This window comes from Lottia gigantea, assembly GCF_000327385.1.
Source record: "Lottia gigantea unplaced genomic scaffold LOTGIsca_11, whole genome shotgun sequence".
NCBI classification, from domain to species: Eukaryota; Metazoa; Mollusca; class Gastropoda; family Lottiidae; genus Lottia; species Lottia gigantea.
Genome location: NW_008707001.1, coordinates 2,683,880 through 2,703,000, shown reverse-complemented (window position 1 = coordinate 2,703,000; position 19,121 = coordinate 2,683,880). Strand labels below are relative to the sequence as shown.

Below are 19,121 nucleotides of genomic sequence, written 5' to 3'. Positions count from 1 at the left end.
ATCCAGGCATGATTCAAATCATTAACAGGTGCAGTCCACATAAATTCAAATAAAATTTAAAAATTATCCAACCCAACCTTAAATGTGTTCCTTGCTTCTTAAAAGCATCTCAAAATTTTTGTCTTTATGTTTTTCTTAATACACATTAATATTACGTTCTGTCTCACCCCAACTTCTTGATGTTTTCATCTGGACATGGTACGTATTATTTACGGTAACAGATTTTTAAAGATTTGCAGCAGGGTCAGTAGGGATGCTATGGATATATATTTGTATTATATTCGCTATCACATCATATGATCGTTCCCGAATGTGCGTAAATGTCTCTGCTCCACTGGACCCTGACTGACTCCACATGATATTGATAGATAACAATGTAATCTTCCGCTATAAAATAGACACCGCCTTGATATTTTCACGTAACACAGAATCCATGACAACTTGAAACACGACTTGTATATTACTGGTATCGGTTGCCGTGGTAAAATGAGGGTAAATGACTTTGGAGGGATTGTTACATTGCATGGTGAATAAATGTTGAATATATCGGGCTGCTGAGTCTACATCATAGTCAGGACCTGGAATAAAACAAATCAGTCATGGTAACATTTAAGTCCAAATTAATAAAAATTTGGAGGAATATTTTGAAATAACTAATCTGACTATAAAACAAAGTGTTTGATAACGTCACTAACGCAAAACCCTAAGCGACGTCATCAAACAATTGGTTTCAGAATTGCTGGACATCCACAGACATCTGACTGAAAATTGGAATGGTGCAAATTGATGCTATCAGTGTTCCTGATAAACATAAATAGAAAATCTCCTTTAAGATGTACAGTTTGTAGCACACAGAATCTTGTCTTTTTGGCCCCATCCTATGAAACTTTATCCATATCATCACTCACAGAAGGAAACCAGGATAAAGATCTGAAGTTATTATCTCAGTCTTCCTTGAGATTGAATCAAACCTCTTCTTTCTAACCCTGTTGAGCTTTAGCTTCAGGGAGAATCACCTTACTCTCTGTTCTGGTACAAAACCTCAAAATTTGTAGAATTTTTTCACACACTAAAGACTAAATCATGAAAAAATAATATGAAAATCTTACCAGAAAAATCTGGGAAATAATAGCGGAGATGTCGACCAGAATGACGAATCTTATCTTGAAATAAATCTAACTTATTCAAAAATAAAATCTGAAAAAAATATTTAGGTTATTGAAAAGAACAAAATTAAATATTATTAAACAAAAATATAGCTGAATCTTTGTCCTTAATATGCAATGCCTTATTATTCTATGGTATATTTCCGAAAATAATACACAAGCATGTATAATGCAGTTAAAGCCTTTTTAAGAGTAAAAAACTGTGCATTATACACGCAAATATACAGTATATAGAGCATTATAACATTAAAATTTAGAGCTCAAGATCACATAACATTAAAATTTAGAGCTCAAGATCACATAACATTAAAATTTAGAGCTCAAGATCACATAACATTAAAATTTAGAGCTCAAGATCACATAACATTAAAATTTAGAGCTCAAGATCACATAACATTAAAATTTAGAGCTCAAGATCACATAACATTAAAATTTAGAGCTCAAGATCACATAACATTAAAATTTAGAGCTCAAAATCACATAACATTAAAATTTAGAGCTCAAGATCACATAACATTAAAATTTAGAGCTCAAGATCACATAACATTAAAATTTAGAGCTCAAGATCACATAAAATTAAAATTTAGAGCTCAAGATCACATAAAATTAAAATTTAGAGCTCAAGATCACATAAGATTAAAATTCAGAGCTCAAGATCACATAAAATTAAAATTAAGAGCTAAAAATCACATCTGAGCAACAACAAATTTCTGTTCTTCAATGTTCTGTTTTGAAATTCCTATACAAGACATTATACAATTACTTTAACCACAGAAATAGTATCAATGTTATGCGTTTTGTTCATTGAACTGTAGAATGTAACTTCTGCTTCAGTAATATCACATGATTTTCCAATCAGTCAAACAATAGCCAGTCTAGTTGTATTTACAGATCAATATCATACTAGAGCAAAATCTTATTTTGAAGTGTTTAAAGAGTTAAATAATACAATATTAGACCTTCTAGTTATGAAGACAAATTAATATGAGAACTATATATGCAGGTTTGTGCACTTTTAAGGCAGTGCCAAAACTGTTAATTCAAATTAGAAAGAAAATATTGTCTTTCAGAGAAAAATCACAGGCAGTCAATTTTTTTTTCAAATAAAGAAAATAGAAAAGAAAAGTTTACAGGTGATGAAGAGGTATTTCTAAGATTCTCTTCAAAACGCTCACCAAAATATATTTATGCAACGTCATAGAATTTATCATCGGGAGGGAAGTTGAAGATTTACTAAGATAACTACGTTTACATGTAAAAAAATATAACGAGTTATTTTAAAATAGTAAAAGTAAAAGTAGACTACTGTAAACTTACCGTTGCTGTATTATTAAAGAATCTATTATTAGCAATACCACGAAATAATTTCAGGCTCTCTACAAGTCGATTCTGTAATGGATAATAAAACAATAATGCTTTGTGTTATCATTTAAAACACAATTAAAAGGGATGACCAAACTATTTATTTTAAGCTACGTGATATTGTCAAGGTTACAAAGTAAGCAAAGCTAGACAAAATAGGAGATCGTATTGGAACATAGGCGCCCAATGAAATTCAAAAAGTTTCTTGGTGCCTACATGACCTGTCCAAAATGTGACAAAATCACCAATTACCAAAGGGATATAACTCACCACACTAGGGTCTTCAAACAAAGTTAAATCATAACAACTTAAAGCTGCTACGAATAAAATACATCGAACATCATCAAAACATTGGATCCATTTTCTTCTTTCTGACCTTTGACCTCCAACATCAAACATCCTATGAAATTCAAAATACTTTGTATACCGTACAAATCAAAAACAAAAATAAGCAGTCAACTTGATTTTTGGGTAGAATTAATAGAAATTGAATCAAACCAAGATAGACTTAATTCATCAAATAATACTTAAATTTAAAATCAAGTGAATTGTTAATATCTATGGTGTAAGAGGGGCATTAGTTTTATCATCCAATAAGATAACTGTATTTCTTAAAATCTAGATTATATAAGAATAACATCCCTGAAGTGATTCCTGTAGTAAGAATAGATGGTATGAAGAAATAATATAACATAAAACCTACCTGATAACTCCACCGTCAATTTTAAAACAAGTTTCTATAACACCAGTTGTCCTCACTCGTGCTCGTAAAACATCTGTACAAGATGGCTGAAACTTTATACTACAGATCCTATCCATGTTCTCAAAATAGCTGGAAATAAAAAACATTCATGAATACAATGCCATAAATGTGTAATCTATCGATGTTGACGGATTTCTACCGCTTTTGCATGTAGTCCATGAGTTGGCCAGCTATGCTCATATGTGAAATGTGCATTGATATACCAAGAATAAATAACAGAAAGGTTCATTTTTATTTCGATAGTCCTCTTCTTCGAAATCTGCTGTATCAGCCTAACTTGGTAGCCTATTGGCTGATACATTGCATTAAAAAAGGTTTCTGAATCTGTTTCAAATCCATAACATTTTTACTGTCACAGAATTAAAACTTACTATATTGCAGAATCATTCAGTTCAAACTCGTATCCTCTAGAAACAGCCAATCGGATTCCTCGATCTTTCCATAGCGATTTCAAAGCTTCGTATATCTCTGGTAACATGGCATGGAATTCTTTATCATAGCAACACATACAGGACAATATCTTCTGGGCATACAACTGAAAAAATGGAATTTAAAAAAAAATGTTCAGCAAAAGGGGTAAAAGTGAACTCAATGACATAGCACTGTACACTCTGAAGGATACCAAGAGTTGAAGACTGAAGCGTTCTAATTTACAATGAGGCTGACTAGAATGGAGAATGATGATTTATTCGAACAGCATATCCATAGTATTTAGCTTCTTATCCAAAACACAGAATGATATACGCTCTTGATAATCTACAAAGTGAAATGATTCAATGTTTCTGATTTTCATTTTAAATTTGATTGATAGTTTATGATATAATTCTATACTCTTACCTTATTTTTAGGGTTTTCTAAATTCACACGTAGCATGCCCATTCCTGCTAAAACAAACTTCATTGAACTGACAAGATTGTCTAAAACTGCTGTCTGGAATGAAATAACATGTTTAAATTGTAGACTTATCTAATGTCAGACAGCTAAAATTGAAATCTATCAGCTAAGACTAAAAATACAACTTAAGGCCAATTCAGTTTCATCCTAAAACACGAGTGTTAGAATGTAGACTATTCCAAAGTCAAACTTCATTTTTACAAAAGATACAGACAGCTGAAATAAGACTCCGTCTGAAAGAAAAGTTTAAGAGCAAAACAGATAGATGGTTAAGTAAAGGGAACTAAGGTCAAAGAATTCCATGGACATCCCTCTTAATTAACATGAGCGAAATTTGAAAATCCAATTCTTCTCAAACTTAGTGGACTGTTCACTTGAGCCTCCCATAATAAGGAGGTTCAGTTGACCATGTAATTACAGATCTTTATCAAATGATTTCTTTATTGAAGATAGCCAAAGCCAACAAACACTAAACTCAGTCAAATGATAAGTTTAACATAAATGGCTTCAGCCCGCTAGGGACACCTTTCATTGATCTAAACTATTCTATAGAGGGCCGTAGAAATTACAAGGGTATTATTCATATAGAGGTAATTCAAGTGAACAATATTTAATGTCCAACTCTCTCCGTCAATATGTGAAGGATGTCTAAAGAACTCCCTGCTGATTTTCTTTTTTTTGGTCATTTTTTGTGAAGCTCATTGATAAAATATTGACTAGTTTTGACCTGATTTCTACAATAACATTACTGACTGAGTAATTTGGCTGAATATCATCTGACAGAAGTTGGTAGCCAAAACTTTACTTAAATAAAATCCACATTTTAAGAAATACACTAACTAAATTTAAAACTAATTTAAGTGATTGACCAATCAGGTGACTGGAACACTAAAATCATCATGAGTTAAGTTTTGAAGAATTTAAGTCCCAGTAGTCCTAGTGCTCAAACCATGATGCCCTAGGTTTCCACATCTCCTCAAAACAAGCCAGTTAGTTCCAGATCTAGACGAAACTCCATCCTCCATTGAACAAATGATTCCATGCATTTTTCTTCCGATTAAAATTAAGCTTTACCTTAAATGAGCGTAACTCGTGTTTTGAGAAGCCATCATTGTGAATTATTTTCATCTGTTTCACCAGGGTACTTTTACCTCCTTCTGCTGCCCCTGGAAATAGAAAATTATCAATTTCAAAAGTTTGTCAGATATTTTTGGGAAAACTTCACTGCATTATTGTTACCTGGTTGCATACATGAAATGCAACAAGAAATCAAATCAAGAGAAACGAAGGTTTGTATTTCTACTTTTGACTGATTAGTCGAATTAAGATAGTTAATGCCTTGCAGTGTGCAATGAGGGAAATTTGCCAAGAATTAAACGGTTAACATTAGCTGAACAGTCAAACTGTTAAATAAATCTCCTATCAGTGATGCTGGTTGGAGGGGCTCACATGTCATAAGCATTTAATTATTCAGACAGAACAATAAACTGAAGCCATTTGTGCTACAGGCTCTCTCAGTTAAAGATTCCTTGACAGTTGGAAATTGAAAAAGAGTAGGCTATAATGCTGCTGTCCTGGCAAAATCTTATACAAACTACATGGAAGTGCCCATCCTCATTAGCCTATACAGGTGCAGAAACTTAAGATGTAAAACCCTGTTTCATTTCAAGTAATACGAATGGTTTAAATTGAGCTTAATCAGCTGGTAAAGTAAACAATTACACGACCATTTCAATCTTAAAGTAAGAGTAACAATAAGAGAGAGATTGTTTGGTTGTACGGTCTTTGTTGATAAACCTGCTTCAATTAACAAATACTAGATCTTGTGTCTATATTGACTCTTGTCATTCTTATATTACTATAACTCCCATTTCACTCCACTATAGTCTTTATATTCACTGTACTTTTACTCAACATTTCCTTAACTATTCATATTTAAACTAGACAAATCCCATCAGTGGGAGGAAATAAGTTCTTGAGATCTCTCAGACACTTAGTGCGTCTTTAATCTGACCATCTTCACACTGTCAAGCTATTGTGAACTGTATCTTATACTTTGACCGCAATGGCCACCTTTCTTGTGTCACTGAAGTTTAATAATGGAGTGATTTGATTGGATTGTAGGCTAGTGAATACAATCAATCAGAGGCCTCGAAAGTCTGTAAACAATAAGCCATAATGTTAATAGTCTGTCTGTCGAGGGCTCTGATTGGCTGTATTTTCTAGCATACAATCCCATCAACTTGCTTCATTCCATGATGCAGATGAAGTTCGCAATAGCTTGACATTGTGAACACATTTAACCAGAAGTTGGAGAAGCACCCACGGAATGTCTACCAAGAATAAGTTTTTCCCCTATGTCAGAAAAGGTTGGCTCCCTTGCCTGTCGTTCAGTTGCTAATGTACGTACTTTTGTTTAGAATGAACAGGCCAGGGTCAGAGTCACTGGTATCACAAGAGTAGGAAGCAATCATGGGAAGATCAAAATATGCTATTAAGTTTTACCCACTACATTACAAAAGGTTGACCTCAGTTCTTTATAGCTCAGTATCCCTTGTCAATTTTGCTAGTAGCATCAGTCATTATCACATTCAGCTGTCAAGAGATCTTTAATATGCACAATCTGAAGCACACAGCTTCAATTTTTTTATCTCACCTGAATGACTAGCTGCTTTTACCACGTTACCCCTCAGACCTACATCAATGATTTGTGTTTTAAATATGTCATTGAACTGATCAAGGTTATGTACTTGACTTTGTCTGTACAGACCTACTCATATTACCCTCAAATCTTCTTTAAGGTGAAAATAGTCCTGAATTTGATGGTGTAATTTAACCACATAATAGATTTCACAATACAGACTCACAATTTAAATCTAAATTAATATCAGACATCAAAGAAAATCTAAATTGAAAAAATCGAAAATGTTCTTAACAGGTTAAGTTAAGTTCACATAAAAATATAGAATTAAAAAAAAAAAAATACTATTAAAATAGGAAAACACCAAATTATTAAAATAGGAAAACACCAAATTATTAAAATAGGAAAACACCAAATTATTAAAATAGGAAAACACCAAATTAGATAAGATTGATGTAGTTAAAATTATTCATTTTTTTTTTTTTTCATGTAATGACGACACGTGTAAATTGTGTTGACACATTATGTGCTTTGTTATTAAAGAAGTGTGTTATACCATAATATACCCCTTGTGTTTTTTGTTATATCTACTCTCCACTTCTAAATGTCTTTCAAATCTTAAAACTATTCATATAAATAATGATATATCAACACATCAAATTCAAACATTTATTAAAAATTATAAGACTTTAAAGGTGATGAGGGTTCATTTCATTTTTATTTCATTTCAGTTTTAAAAATATTGAGAACACACAGTTTTCTTCATGAAAAATTCTTGAAAACCTAACCTTGACAACACAAAATTATGATGAGTTTAATATGTTATATATGTTTTTGCCTAATTAATAAAAGGTATATCCAAGCAGTATTTTGATAAATTGTTAAAATATTCTAAAAAAAATGTGAGGCCTCTAGGACTGTTTGATATTACATCAGATTTTAAAATATCTTTTATTTATAACAAACTGTAGGTATCTTAGCCTCAAGTTATTTATTTTTACCATCAAAACTAGTTTGCTAAACTATTCACAGGCATTAACCCATTTTGAACACAAATTTACCGCTCTTGAACACAAATTTACCTGTATCAAACAGAATTTCCCTAATTTGAAGGCCTCAGTGGTATACATGTACTGTATATACAATAACAGGATAGTACGAAGTAAAACTCCATTCAATTCTACTTTATCTTATAAAGTTAATAAAACTTTCCTATTTTAAAGTCCTTATATATGTATATACAATATAGAACAGTAGGATGTAAAACTCTATTTCATTTCAAACCTATCTTATAAAGTTAATATCTCAAACCAAAACAAACACAAGTAGTGTATAATATAATGCATTAATAATAGACTCGTGTAAAGGTTTATCTTTCTCCATTTACATGCTTTTAACCCTAGTCTGAACTTCTAGTATAAATATACACTATCTCTACCAACTCCCTTATATATCTTTACTATGTCACCAGATAGTAGGACTTGTTAACTGAATTAGGGGGTAAGGTATAGCATAGCTTACATGGGATGTCTAACCTATGGGAGGACACTGCTAATATAAATCAAGTTTGAAATTTTCTGAATCTGTACTACCTTGAATTGAATCAAAGATAGATAAGAGCATGGTATTGGGTGTTGGAGAAGCACTGGCCAAGGTCACAAAAAGAGAACAGTATACATCTTTTACAAATAGAGCTAACTCAGGGACACAGAGGTCTTCCAGCTTTCCCAAATGCATTGGAAAATATTAAGCTTCTATTAAATGTTTTGTAGGCCTTTTGGCCAAAGTTAAGTCATTATCAGATAAACTTTGTCAGAAAAAAAGATGGCAATAAAATCTACAGTGGACATCAAAGATTATATTTAAACCCCAACAGACGTGTCGACAACCATGTTGACCACCTGAGAGTATTCATTAGAGTTATCTAACATGTCAACTCTCAGGTCAGAGTAATTAGACAAGGCAGATAATCACCTTGTAATTAAGATGTTTAACAAATAGATTACATGGTTTTGTCTATTGATGTTTTTAACACCTGGATCAGGTGCAAAGGATTGAAGAATTGAACCAAACAAACTTCATCAGCCGTATGGACTCACAGAGTTGACTTAGCTGGTAGCTAACACAAGTTTGACGCTCAAAGTCTAAAAAATGAAATGAAACTGAGTTTTACGTCCTATTTTACTGCATCATGCAGTGTCAATGAGGGAAAGTTTGATTGGACGGCTTACTTTTTTTTTTAGATTTTGAACTGTTGAGAGATCTTTAATTTAGGCTACACAGCCTGTAGAACACAGGACCCCAATATATTGTTCCAATTGAATAACTATCCACTTTTTCTCTGACATTCCCTCAGACCTGCATTATTAACAGGGGGAAACGTGGATAATCCAAAGGTATTATCTTGATCCTTCAGGTTAGCCAGCAATCGTCTAACTCACCGAGCAAATTTGGCTAAAGGGAAAGTAAAAAGACAATAAGTAACAATAATTATCAGGTAAAACTTTGATATATGTTATCAATATACATGATTAACATGATAATTTACACCTTGTCTCTTTGTAAATAACACCTGGTGGACCTGATAAGTTTTATTATCATAATATATCATATCATAACACATTGATTAGGCTACTATATGTTTATACACTGTTTTTTCATAGGCCACCCTCCAAAATCAATTGCTTTGCATCATATCATTGAGGGTAGTATATGAAAGTGTACAAATGTTAACCTGACAGTTGCTCACCAGACAATTGTAAGTTTGTGGTGAGCAATTTTACTATTTCTCATATATTTGGTGAGCAGTTGTCCAGTGAGCGAATTTTAAATAGTAACTGTCTTTACTCCCATTCAGGGGGCTCATGTCGATATTTGGCTAGTAGAGTCTTAAAGCAACATGATTTTCAAAGATAGCTAGGAAATGGCAGCATCTGGTAGAAGCCTGATCAGTTGCTGGGTTGTGTTAACCTAAACGAACATACTTCCACACTATACCTTAACTAAATGAATAAAATCAAATCAAAATGAAATGAAATGAATGGAGTTTTACATCCTACTTTTCTGCACCATGTGGGCTAATGAAAAAGGGCAATGCCATGCAGGGTGCCATGAGGGAAATTTTGCCAGGACAGCAGCATTTACCTGCTCTTTTTTGATTTCCAACTGTCGAGGGATCTTTAACGTGCACAGCCTGTAGCACACAGGGCCTTGGGTTATTGTCTCATCCGAACGACTAGACGCTTTTTCCTTGTCAGCCCCTCTTACCTGCATAACTGACAGGGGAAAACCAGGTTGAAAAATCCAATATCAAATCAAAAGTAATTTGTTTTTGACAAATGGCAACCTTTTGTCACTCTTTTTTAACTTGCTTAATTGAAAAATCAATTACCAGAGAAAAAAATATACAGGTGATTTAAAGGTTAATGAAATACTTAAAAAAAAAAAAAAAACAGATGAAAAAAACAGCATATCTTGCTTCAGGCAAAACAAATTAACATTACAACTCTGATCACTTTACGATTGGGTTGTCAGTAAATTACTGAAATACTTGATGAGTAAAAAACAAAGGAATAAAGTTGAAGTTAATTATCATGAACTATGAATAAAGATTGGTCTGTGTCCTAGCTTTAGGCGGTTTGTCCTAGCTTCAGGCGGTGTGTATCTAACTTAATATGTTAAATAGGTATATCATCATTACCATTATAATCATATTGACAGTAGATATATCAAACATTACAATCAACCACTAAAACACAACAAAACTGGACATAGCCACAGTGGTGTTTCTATTAATCATAATGTGGAGAGTGAGGGTTGGGGGGAGGGGAGGCAGCGAGTAGGGGCGAAAGATTCTTTACATTTCCTATCTAAAATGATATAACATTTTAGAGTATAGTAACTGTTGAAAACAGACTTTCAAATTCAAATTCATAAAGAGTAGGCATACTTGAGTAACAACCTGAAAGACTCTTCAAAGTTTGTTTGTCCTCTTCTCAACATTTGGCCCACTTTCAGGCCTTAATAAAATTCTTTCTTTTTGGTCGTTACCAACTACATCAGAATATTGGTACTGATACCAAGACAGTTTCTACATAACACTTGGTCATATAGTCTCTATCATAATGAAAAGTTTGGAGTACCAGTGGGTAACAATTTTTTGCAAAGATTATAATTATCAGATAAACTAAGGCTTTTCTTTTTAAAACTTCATGTAACAGGCCTGTTGCTCTAAAATGTGGCGTGACTAACCCCGCTCTCCCTTACAGAACCATTCCAGTGGAACTGTTGGAGAACTGGGTAGGAGGATAACTGTAGAATTGTATTATTGAATCATGTTACAGACAACTTAAATTGTAGCTTGATAACTGAAATATCTTGATCTCTTTTTAGAAGATTAAACATAAAAAAATTAATCCATAAATTTGGAGTGTTAAAACTTTGAAAGAGAGCACTAATATACATTTTTTTATTGTTTTTAGTTTTAGGTTAATCTTGATAAACAATGAGGAAGAAAAAACCGAAGGTGATAAACCGATTGTCTGAAAGGGATTAGGAAGTGTAAATCCTATAATCCCCTTTAAATACCCAGATGATAGTAAAACTGTAGAGTTTAACCAGACACTGTGATGGACAGAAATTGACCCTATTAAATATAATCTCATCCACATTAAAGCCTGGATGTACTCGGGTCTCCTGTTGGTTAGAATCACCATCTAGTCACATTTCTGATACCATGACCAGTGAAATAGTTAGTCATAATAAAATATCTTGATCAGTGGTTTTGAACCTTTATCACCCTTCACACCTGGAGCAATCATTTGAAGCTTTCACATTCCCAAATTTGTAGAGATATGAGGTGACTTGAAATATATTCTATTTTTCACAATTTAAATAAAAATTTATTCAGTTCATAGCGTAAAAAAATTCTTGAAAAAATTGACCCAATGACCTTCATAAATAAACATTTTTTCTCTTTCACCTAATTAAAGATGTTCACAATAAAAGAAGACATGTTTAACCTTTAGTAACATGTTTAAGTCTTGTCACTCTACTTCTTTTTTAAACTGTTTAGTTCATTCTATATCATACTGGATACTGAACTAAACTGAACTTTTCAATCTTAGGACTGCTCAAGTTATTGGATTGAAAGATAACTGGTCAAATCCCAAAAAATCAATATATCATGATGACCATGAAAAATTTGAGTGAACAAAATTACCCCTCCAGATTCATTACCTGATCCAATAATTTTATTTTGAGGTCATCTTTAACCTCATTATTTAAAATTCAGAATAAAATTATATAAATGAAATATTAATCAAAAATTCTGGAATGTATAATTATATATGTCCATGCTTCAGGGTAAACTAGGCACTCCTATTCATGTTATTTAAAGTATTCTGTGTTAACGGATCAGGTATATATTGCATAAGTATGTGTCCGATAAACCAGCCATTAGGGTTAAAGGGTTAAGGCGTATGGTGTTAATGTAATGTGTCATCTCATGGTACCGGCCATTTTACCACCCTCTTGGAATATATATATACAAGTATCTATCTATAAAATTGTGTTATTTATCTATATCTTGTTCCTCTAATATGCAATTGAAAGATTATAAATATACAAGGTAATTATGTAGCCAGTAAAGCAGTCGCTTGTGGGTTAAGAAAATAATATGGATGTGGTTCAGCTTCAGAGCAAGGTTATCACTATAATGTCTGCACCAGCACCTTGTTGTATTGATTTGTCTGCTCTCTATTGTTTTCTATTGAAAATTTTACACCACTTTTATACTTAAGTACTAACTATGTTAACTCCACCATTTGTGATCTCGACCAGGAGTTTTAATGAACTTCCTCACTCTTAATATAAACAACATTGGACACCATACCTCAAACAAGAAGTTAACATGTAAACAGGGAGACCTGTATATAAATAAGACCTTCATGTAAACATAGAGCCTATATAAGCCAACACAATTGCCTACACAGGTGTTATCAGTGAAAATATAAGCCCACTTTCAAACCTGGGTTTATAATAATTAATCAAAAGATTATTAATCAATATCTCATTAACCCAATCAGTACTAGCTGGTCAAGCACCTGTAGATGATGTAATATTATAACATGTTACCTGTTAATTACAGGTGTAATTACACTGACAGAGGGTTAATATTATTGTTTCAGATCAGCTGTTTAACAGATGATTTGGTGAGGAGATCAGCTGTTTAACAGATGATTTGGTGATGAGATCAGCTGTTTAACAGATGATTTGGTGATGAAATTAGTATTTAAAACTCCATTTCATTTAAGTTTCCTAGTAAAATCAATACTATGATCTAACTGAAGGGTGATAATATCAGACCACTACACTACAGTATTTACTACTAGTCAGATTATTGATTTTAATTTCCCATAAACAACTTTGGTATAGTGTAGAGTATTTGTTAATGTGACTGTGCTAAAATTTAAGAGGAAGATTAAATGAATGTCTAATTCTAAATGTCATTTACAGATTAACCAAAGCTTAATATAGAGTGTAGCTTTAAGCTCTTATGGCTAGGTAAATCAACGCGCCATTCCTTTCTGAAATTTACCATTACTCATAAAGTGTCTTTACTAAAGCATGATTCATAATGACTCGAAGACAATGATCACTGAGACTGAAATTTCACAATTCAATATCAATAGTAGGACTATCATAGGACAATCATCTTGTCAGTGAATGAATGAAGTCATCTATTTATTGCCCAGCAAATTACTGATAACTTGAATGAGATGATTAAACTACTACAGAATGAACATATTGATTTCATTTTCATCTCAATAATGATGATACAGACACGGAACTTTGATGAATAAAACTGGTACTGCATTTCATATATAGTAAAGTTGTGTCTGTATTCTATTCCATTTTTTTTTAGCTAAATCAATACATTTATCCCTACAGAAACTTGCTAATATAAAGATCATCTTTAAAAAAATGTACTGCTATTCAAAAGTCCAAAAAAATAAAAACAAATGTCTATAGATTACAAGGATAACATCTAAGATTCTCATGGATCTACAAGTTTGGTTAAGGACAAACCTCTTGGCATTGATCTTTCCTGGATTGACTTATACAACACCACTAACTTCAATTAAACACAGTTCAATTCTTCATAAGAAATTTAGGCATTTGTAATTTTAAGTGTCATTAGTTTTTCAGCTCATACTGCTGTATAATATCATAATATTCATTGGTTTAGTTTTGTTACAGAATGTTTTCAAAGATATTAAATTTAACACCATTGGATAAAATCTATTGATGTAACCCATTTTACTCCATCAATCATATATCTAGATCAACATTTAAACTAACATGTGTAAAATTTAGAATAAGATCTATTATAAAATCTCTTTCAATCATATGATGTATATCTTGTGGTTCACCGACCAATTAAAATCATCATTCAGAAAAACTGAATTCACCAATACCACAATACTACAACCACCCTCTGATACAACCACCCTCTGATACAACCAACCTCTGATACAACCACCCTCTGATACAACCACCCTCTGATACAACCACCCTCGGATACAACCACCCTCTGATACAACCACCCTCGGATACAACCACCCTCTGATACAACAACCCTCTGATACAACCACCCTCTGATACAACCACCCTCTGATACAACCACCCTCTGATACAACCACCCTCTAATACAACCACCCTCTGATACAACAACCCTCTGATACAACCACCCTCTGATACAACCACCCTCGGATACAGCAACCCTCTGATACAACCACCCTCTGATACAAAAGGAGACATAAGGCTACAAATAACAGTCACCCTCTCTGAAAGATTGGCAGATCCAGGTGGGGAGTGGAACCAGGTGATATAGTCAGGTAAACCTACTCTGCCTTGCTTGAGACACCTGCACCAAAATTGTAGCTTAAACTTTGTAGACCTTAATCCAATAGCTTAAAGCTATATTAAGATGTTATGTAGGCCCTTTTTTTTTAAACATAAGCACCAAGCTAACCTCACCCACTCCCCAATCTAAAGAGGTCACATTTGCCCAAATAAACATTACAAACATAATATATGTCATGCTTGAGTAGCCCACAATTCAGACTCCTTTACAAATTATTACAAAACATCTCAAATTATACAAAATACATAGTCTGGGTTAGGTCAATGAGAAAAGGTTTGGTTGGTGAGAAATGCCCTGTAAACCTTAAGTATACCTGAGCTGTGTTGTTAAAAATGTTCGCAGCGAGATATTTCACTCAGTAACTTTGTGATTTGTTGTCAATTTTCAATGTGATATTTTCATGGCAGGACTGAAGAAGGTTGAAGATTTGAAATTTCAAAAATAAGAGGGACAGTAGGCAAACTACATCAATCCAACTGAGAAAATAAAACATGACTTAAAAAAATACCTCAACTCAAACTTAATAAACATCCTTAAACTGTCAAAACAATCTAATTTATACAGTATATATATATAGTTTAATTTTGGAGAATTTCTGGGAGGGGCAGGATGAATTGGTTTAAATAAAAATTGTAGCAAAGAAATAAAACTATCTTCAATCTAAGAAATCCACTTCCATAAATTCTAAGCATATTAAGTCGTAAAAAAGAAACTTGTCTTATGTCTACACTTAGGTAATTGTCATGAAATCTCTATAAGAATCATAGAGGTCAATTGAAAATCAATTTGACCAGAGTTTGGTGCCACTTGGGTGTTCTGATCAGAACCATGGGTAAGAAAACAAAACCCTTCTGTGGTAGACCTACTTGCATCATCTCAACACTTTTCCTCACTGCCCGTAAGCTTCCCTTTTGGGGTTTGACCCCTGTTAATTTGGAGAGTTCAAGGTCATTTGAAGGTGAAGCAAGATGACCATTAAACCTATCATTGATATACCTGATATACCTGGGGCCAGTGGGGGATATTGATATGATTGACAGGTGATTGACAGCTAATCTATTTCAGATATTCATGGATTATTACACCAATAGCTTACAGCTACAACTTGTCAACTAAATTCCTCACTCTGGGACAGTGAGCGAGTTCCTTTACTGAAACACTTATCAACTGTATTATACATATTCAAATGACCAATAGATTCCTATATTCAAAATAAAAAACTCATAAGCATTAAACAACCATCACATTTATGAACCATCTGAGATATAACCCTTTCAGCAGCACGCATAATTACATGAAATATGGTCTTAGTCATTCTTTTGGAATACTAAAATTGTTCATCTCTGAAACTCCTTTTATGGTCATAATACTTTTCAGTATTTCTGAGTTATTGAGGTGTCCATTCTTAACCTTTCACCTATATTGAAAGAAGACAGTGGCATAGCGAGATTTTTATTGATGGAGGCAATTTGAGAATACATCTAAAATGATTTTGGAAGTGAAAGTAGAATAAAAAATTTCATTTTTTATGGAATGGCCAAAAAAATTACTGTCTGAATACACCACTGAAAGAGGATGACAAGAGAAAATCTTAAACAATTAATAAATAAAATAAAAGTATTTTAGAATAAGATGTCTAATCTGTCTGTCAAGATAATAATCTTACCAGACATATATTTTACCACCTTTATGTTACATAGTTTGTACTCGTGTCTACAGTTTGACATTAGTCAAATACCTAAACAGATAAAAAAACGATTCACTTTGTTTCCTCTTGTTTGAAGAATGTGAATAATTTTAAATAAGAGAAGATAATTAACATCAAATATATTTCATCACATTCTTTCCATTCTCTTTTAAAGACACCACTTTCTGAATTCTTCAAAAGTTTTTCAGTCTGTGTTGAGGTTCAATATCATATTTCAGGGAAGGGTTAAACTTCCTCAAATGTTTGTGATTGCCAGTAATCCAGAAGTCCTCAATGGAGTGGTCGAATAGTATCTAACAATCAAAAGAATGTCAACATTTTTTAGACATTACCAATTAAATTTTTGCTGAATTTTTTATTTTATTTACAAGTCTAATGATAGAAATATTCTGGTCTCTATTGCAGTGGCGGAGCCGTCCCCCCTAACAGCCCAGATGGCATGTTTTTCGGGCAAAAAACCTAGGTTAGAAATTCAGGAAACCTCAGGTATTGGGCCCCCCCCACCCCAACGTGGATGTCAACCTGGCTCCTCCACTGCTCTTTTGGCATAAGTCTTTGATGGAGTGGTTGAAATAGAATATTTTTTTTCATGTAGGATTTGACATTGAATCCCTTTTCTAACATATTTGGTATTTCACCTACATTGTAATAACATTCTTATTTTCATATTTTAAGTGGTTACTTTGTTTTTTAAAATTTTGCAACAAAAAAAACAACAAAAAACTGGGGTATGATCTCATCTACAACAATTTCCAAAAGTGTAAAAAAAAGGAATTACTTTATAAAAACAAAACTGGACCTACCTAGTAACAGTATTTTTATCACATTTGAATCTTGTTTAGCCCATGTCTGTAGATTTTTATCTATGACATCACTCCGGGCTCGGGCCTTCAGTTCCTCTTGATCCAAACTAAAACACAGACCCATAGTCAGTTTCTAGCATGATGCAGCCAACACACTGCTATATTCCTTTGATCTTTGGTCAGGTAACTTTAGGTAATTTACAAGTAAAATCTCAATTCAAATAGTGACTTTCAAATCACAGGTAAATTGTAATTACAAATAAATTTCAATTCACTCCTCAAATAGTAATATCACCTCAATCTTTGCACAGGTAAATTTCAAATCACAGGTAAATTGAAAATTACAGGTAAATTCCAATTATCTTGCTACACAGGTAAATAACTTAAATCTTGGATCCAGTATACTTGATTCCATAAAAGTCAATTCCAAATTCCATACACACGTGTATCAATCTTCAAATCTAAGTAATTAAATTTCTTTAATATTTGCTGAGGTAAATCTGAAATTACAGGTAAATTTCAATTAGAAAGATGCACAGGTAAATTCGATTTTCTCTGCCTAGGTAATGTCTAAATTTAGGTAAATTGTGAAATTTGAGCACAGGTATATCTTTGATCTGAAAGGTAAAATTTAAAATACAGGTACATTTCAATTAGTTTAACACACAGGTAAATTAAATCAAAAATTCTGCTTGTGAAAAAATTTCTTTGATCTCACAGATAATTTCATTACAAATGAACTGAAGTTTGCAGGTAAACTAATAAAGCAGGTAATGATCATATATTAGGCTAAGGTAAAGTTCTATTTTTCCCTTTATCTTTCAACATCTAAAATCAATCAATAAACGATTTTCATTAACTTAATGACTCAAGTAAAACTCTTTACATGTTCAACATTTTAATTTAAATTCAAAAGAAGCAGGTCTAGAGTGTTCTTTGTTTAATATTTGTATTTACATCAAACAGGTCAAAATACCCTTGTTAGGAAAGTAGGTCCTAATCTTAAACTTTCTGTTGATTTACTAACTTTACCTAATACAGGTAGATAATCAGTCCTGTTCATTAACTTAAGGTATATCCCAGCTCATCCTGACTACAGGTAACAGCATTAACATAGAGGATTACAGGTAAACTCGTTAACTTAATTAATCCTAATTATAATATCTATATCCTTAATATCAACATTGTATCCTTGTATTTTATGTTTGTTCAGTAGTAAGAAACTATGAGTTCTGATTCCTCTTTCAGAAAAGTTGACTTTCCGATGCCACTGCCAGTGATTTTGAGAATAAAAATTCTCAAAAAAATTGGTTCAATTTCAAAGTTATATAAAATATTTTTTTTAAAAAATGCTTCATTGATGACATCAGAAATTTTTCTATCTAAAAGTAGAATTTCCATATGAAAAATTTCTGATTTGTCCACTAGACTCTATAGATGTCTTTTGAAGAGTAAAAATTCTTTCGATTCAAACTTGTAAACACAATAAATTCCTTTGAACAATAAAATATACTCAGGTATTCCAATCTGCTATTACTGTAATTACAATTTCTACTGGTGAGTTTTAATACAGGTGAAATCTTTAACTATTACAATGTATTTGAACACACCTTAAAGAAAATAAACTTTTAATCATGTAACTATATCAAAATTTTATCTTCAGACTCTTTTCACCCAAAATATTAAATTTATCTGAGTTATTGAACTTCTAGAATATATATCACAATATACAAACCACAACAAGAAAATATTTGGTAGATATCTTTACCTGTCATAGGTAACAATATAATATATCCAATTATTTAATCCAGATATTTGTAACTGAAATATTTTTTTTTTAATGACTGTAAACAAAGT

General features: G+C 32.5%; 1 protein-coding gene across 1 annotated transcript; it reads right to left on the bottom strand.

Annotated features, from left to right (window-relative positions):
• Positions 1 to 17,388, bottom strand: LOTGIDRAFT_185322 (hypothetical protein; the record flags this gene model as incomplete). The annotated part of the gene is made up of 9 exons (XM_009047171.1): positions 1 to 578; positions 1,110 to 1,197; positions 2,484 to 2,555; positions 2,799 to 2,928; positions 3,232 to 3,360; positions 3,663 to 3,826; positions 4,129 to 4,221; positions 5,260 to 5,351; positions 17,265 to 17,388. The coding sequence occupies 9 exons, from the start codon at positions 17,386 to 17,388 to the stop codon at positions 388 to 390; spliced, it is 1,083 nt and encodes a 360-aa protein (XP_009045419.1). The 3' UTR covers positions 1 to 387.
• Between the last annotated feature and the right edge of the window lie 1,733 nt (positions 17,389 to 19,121).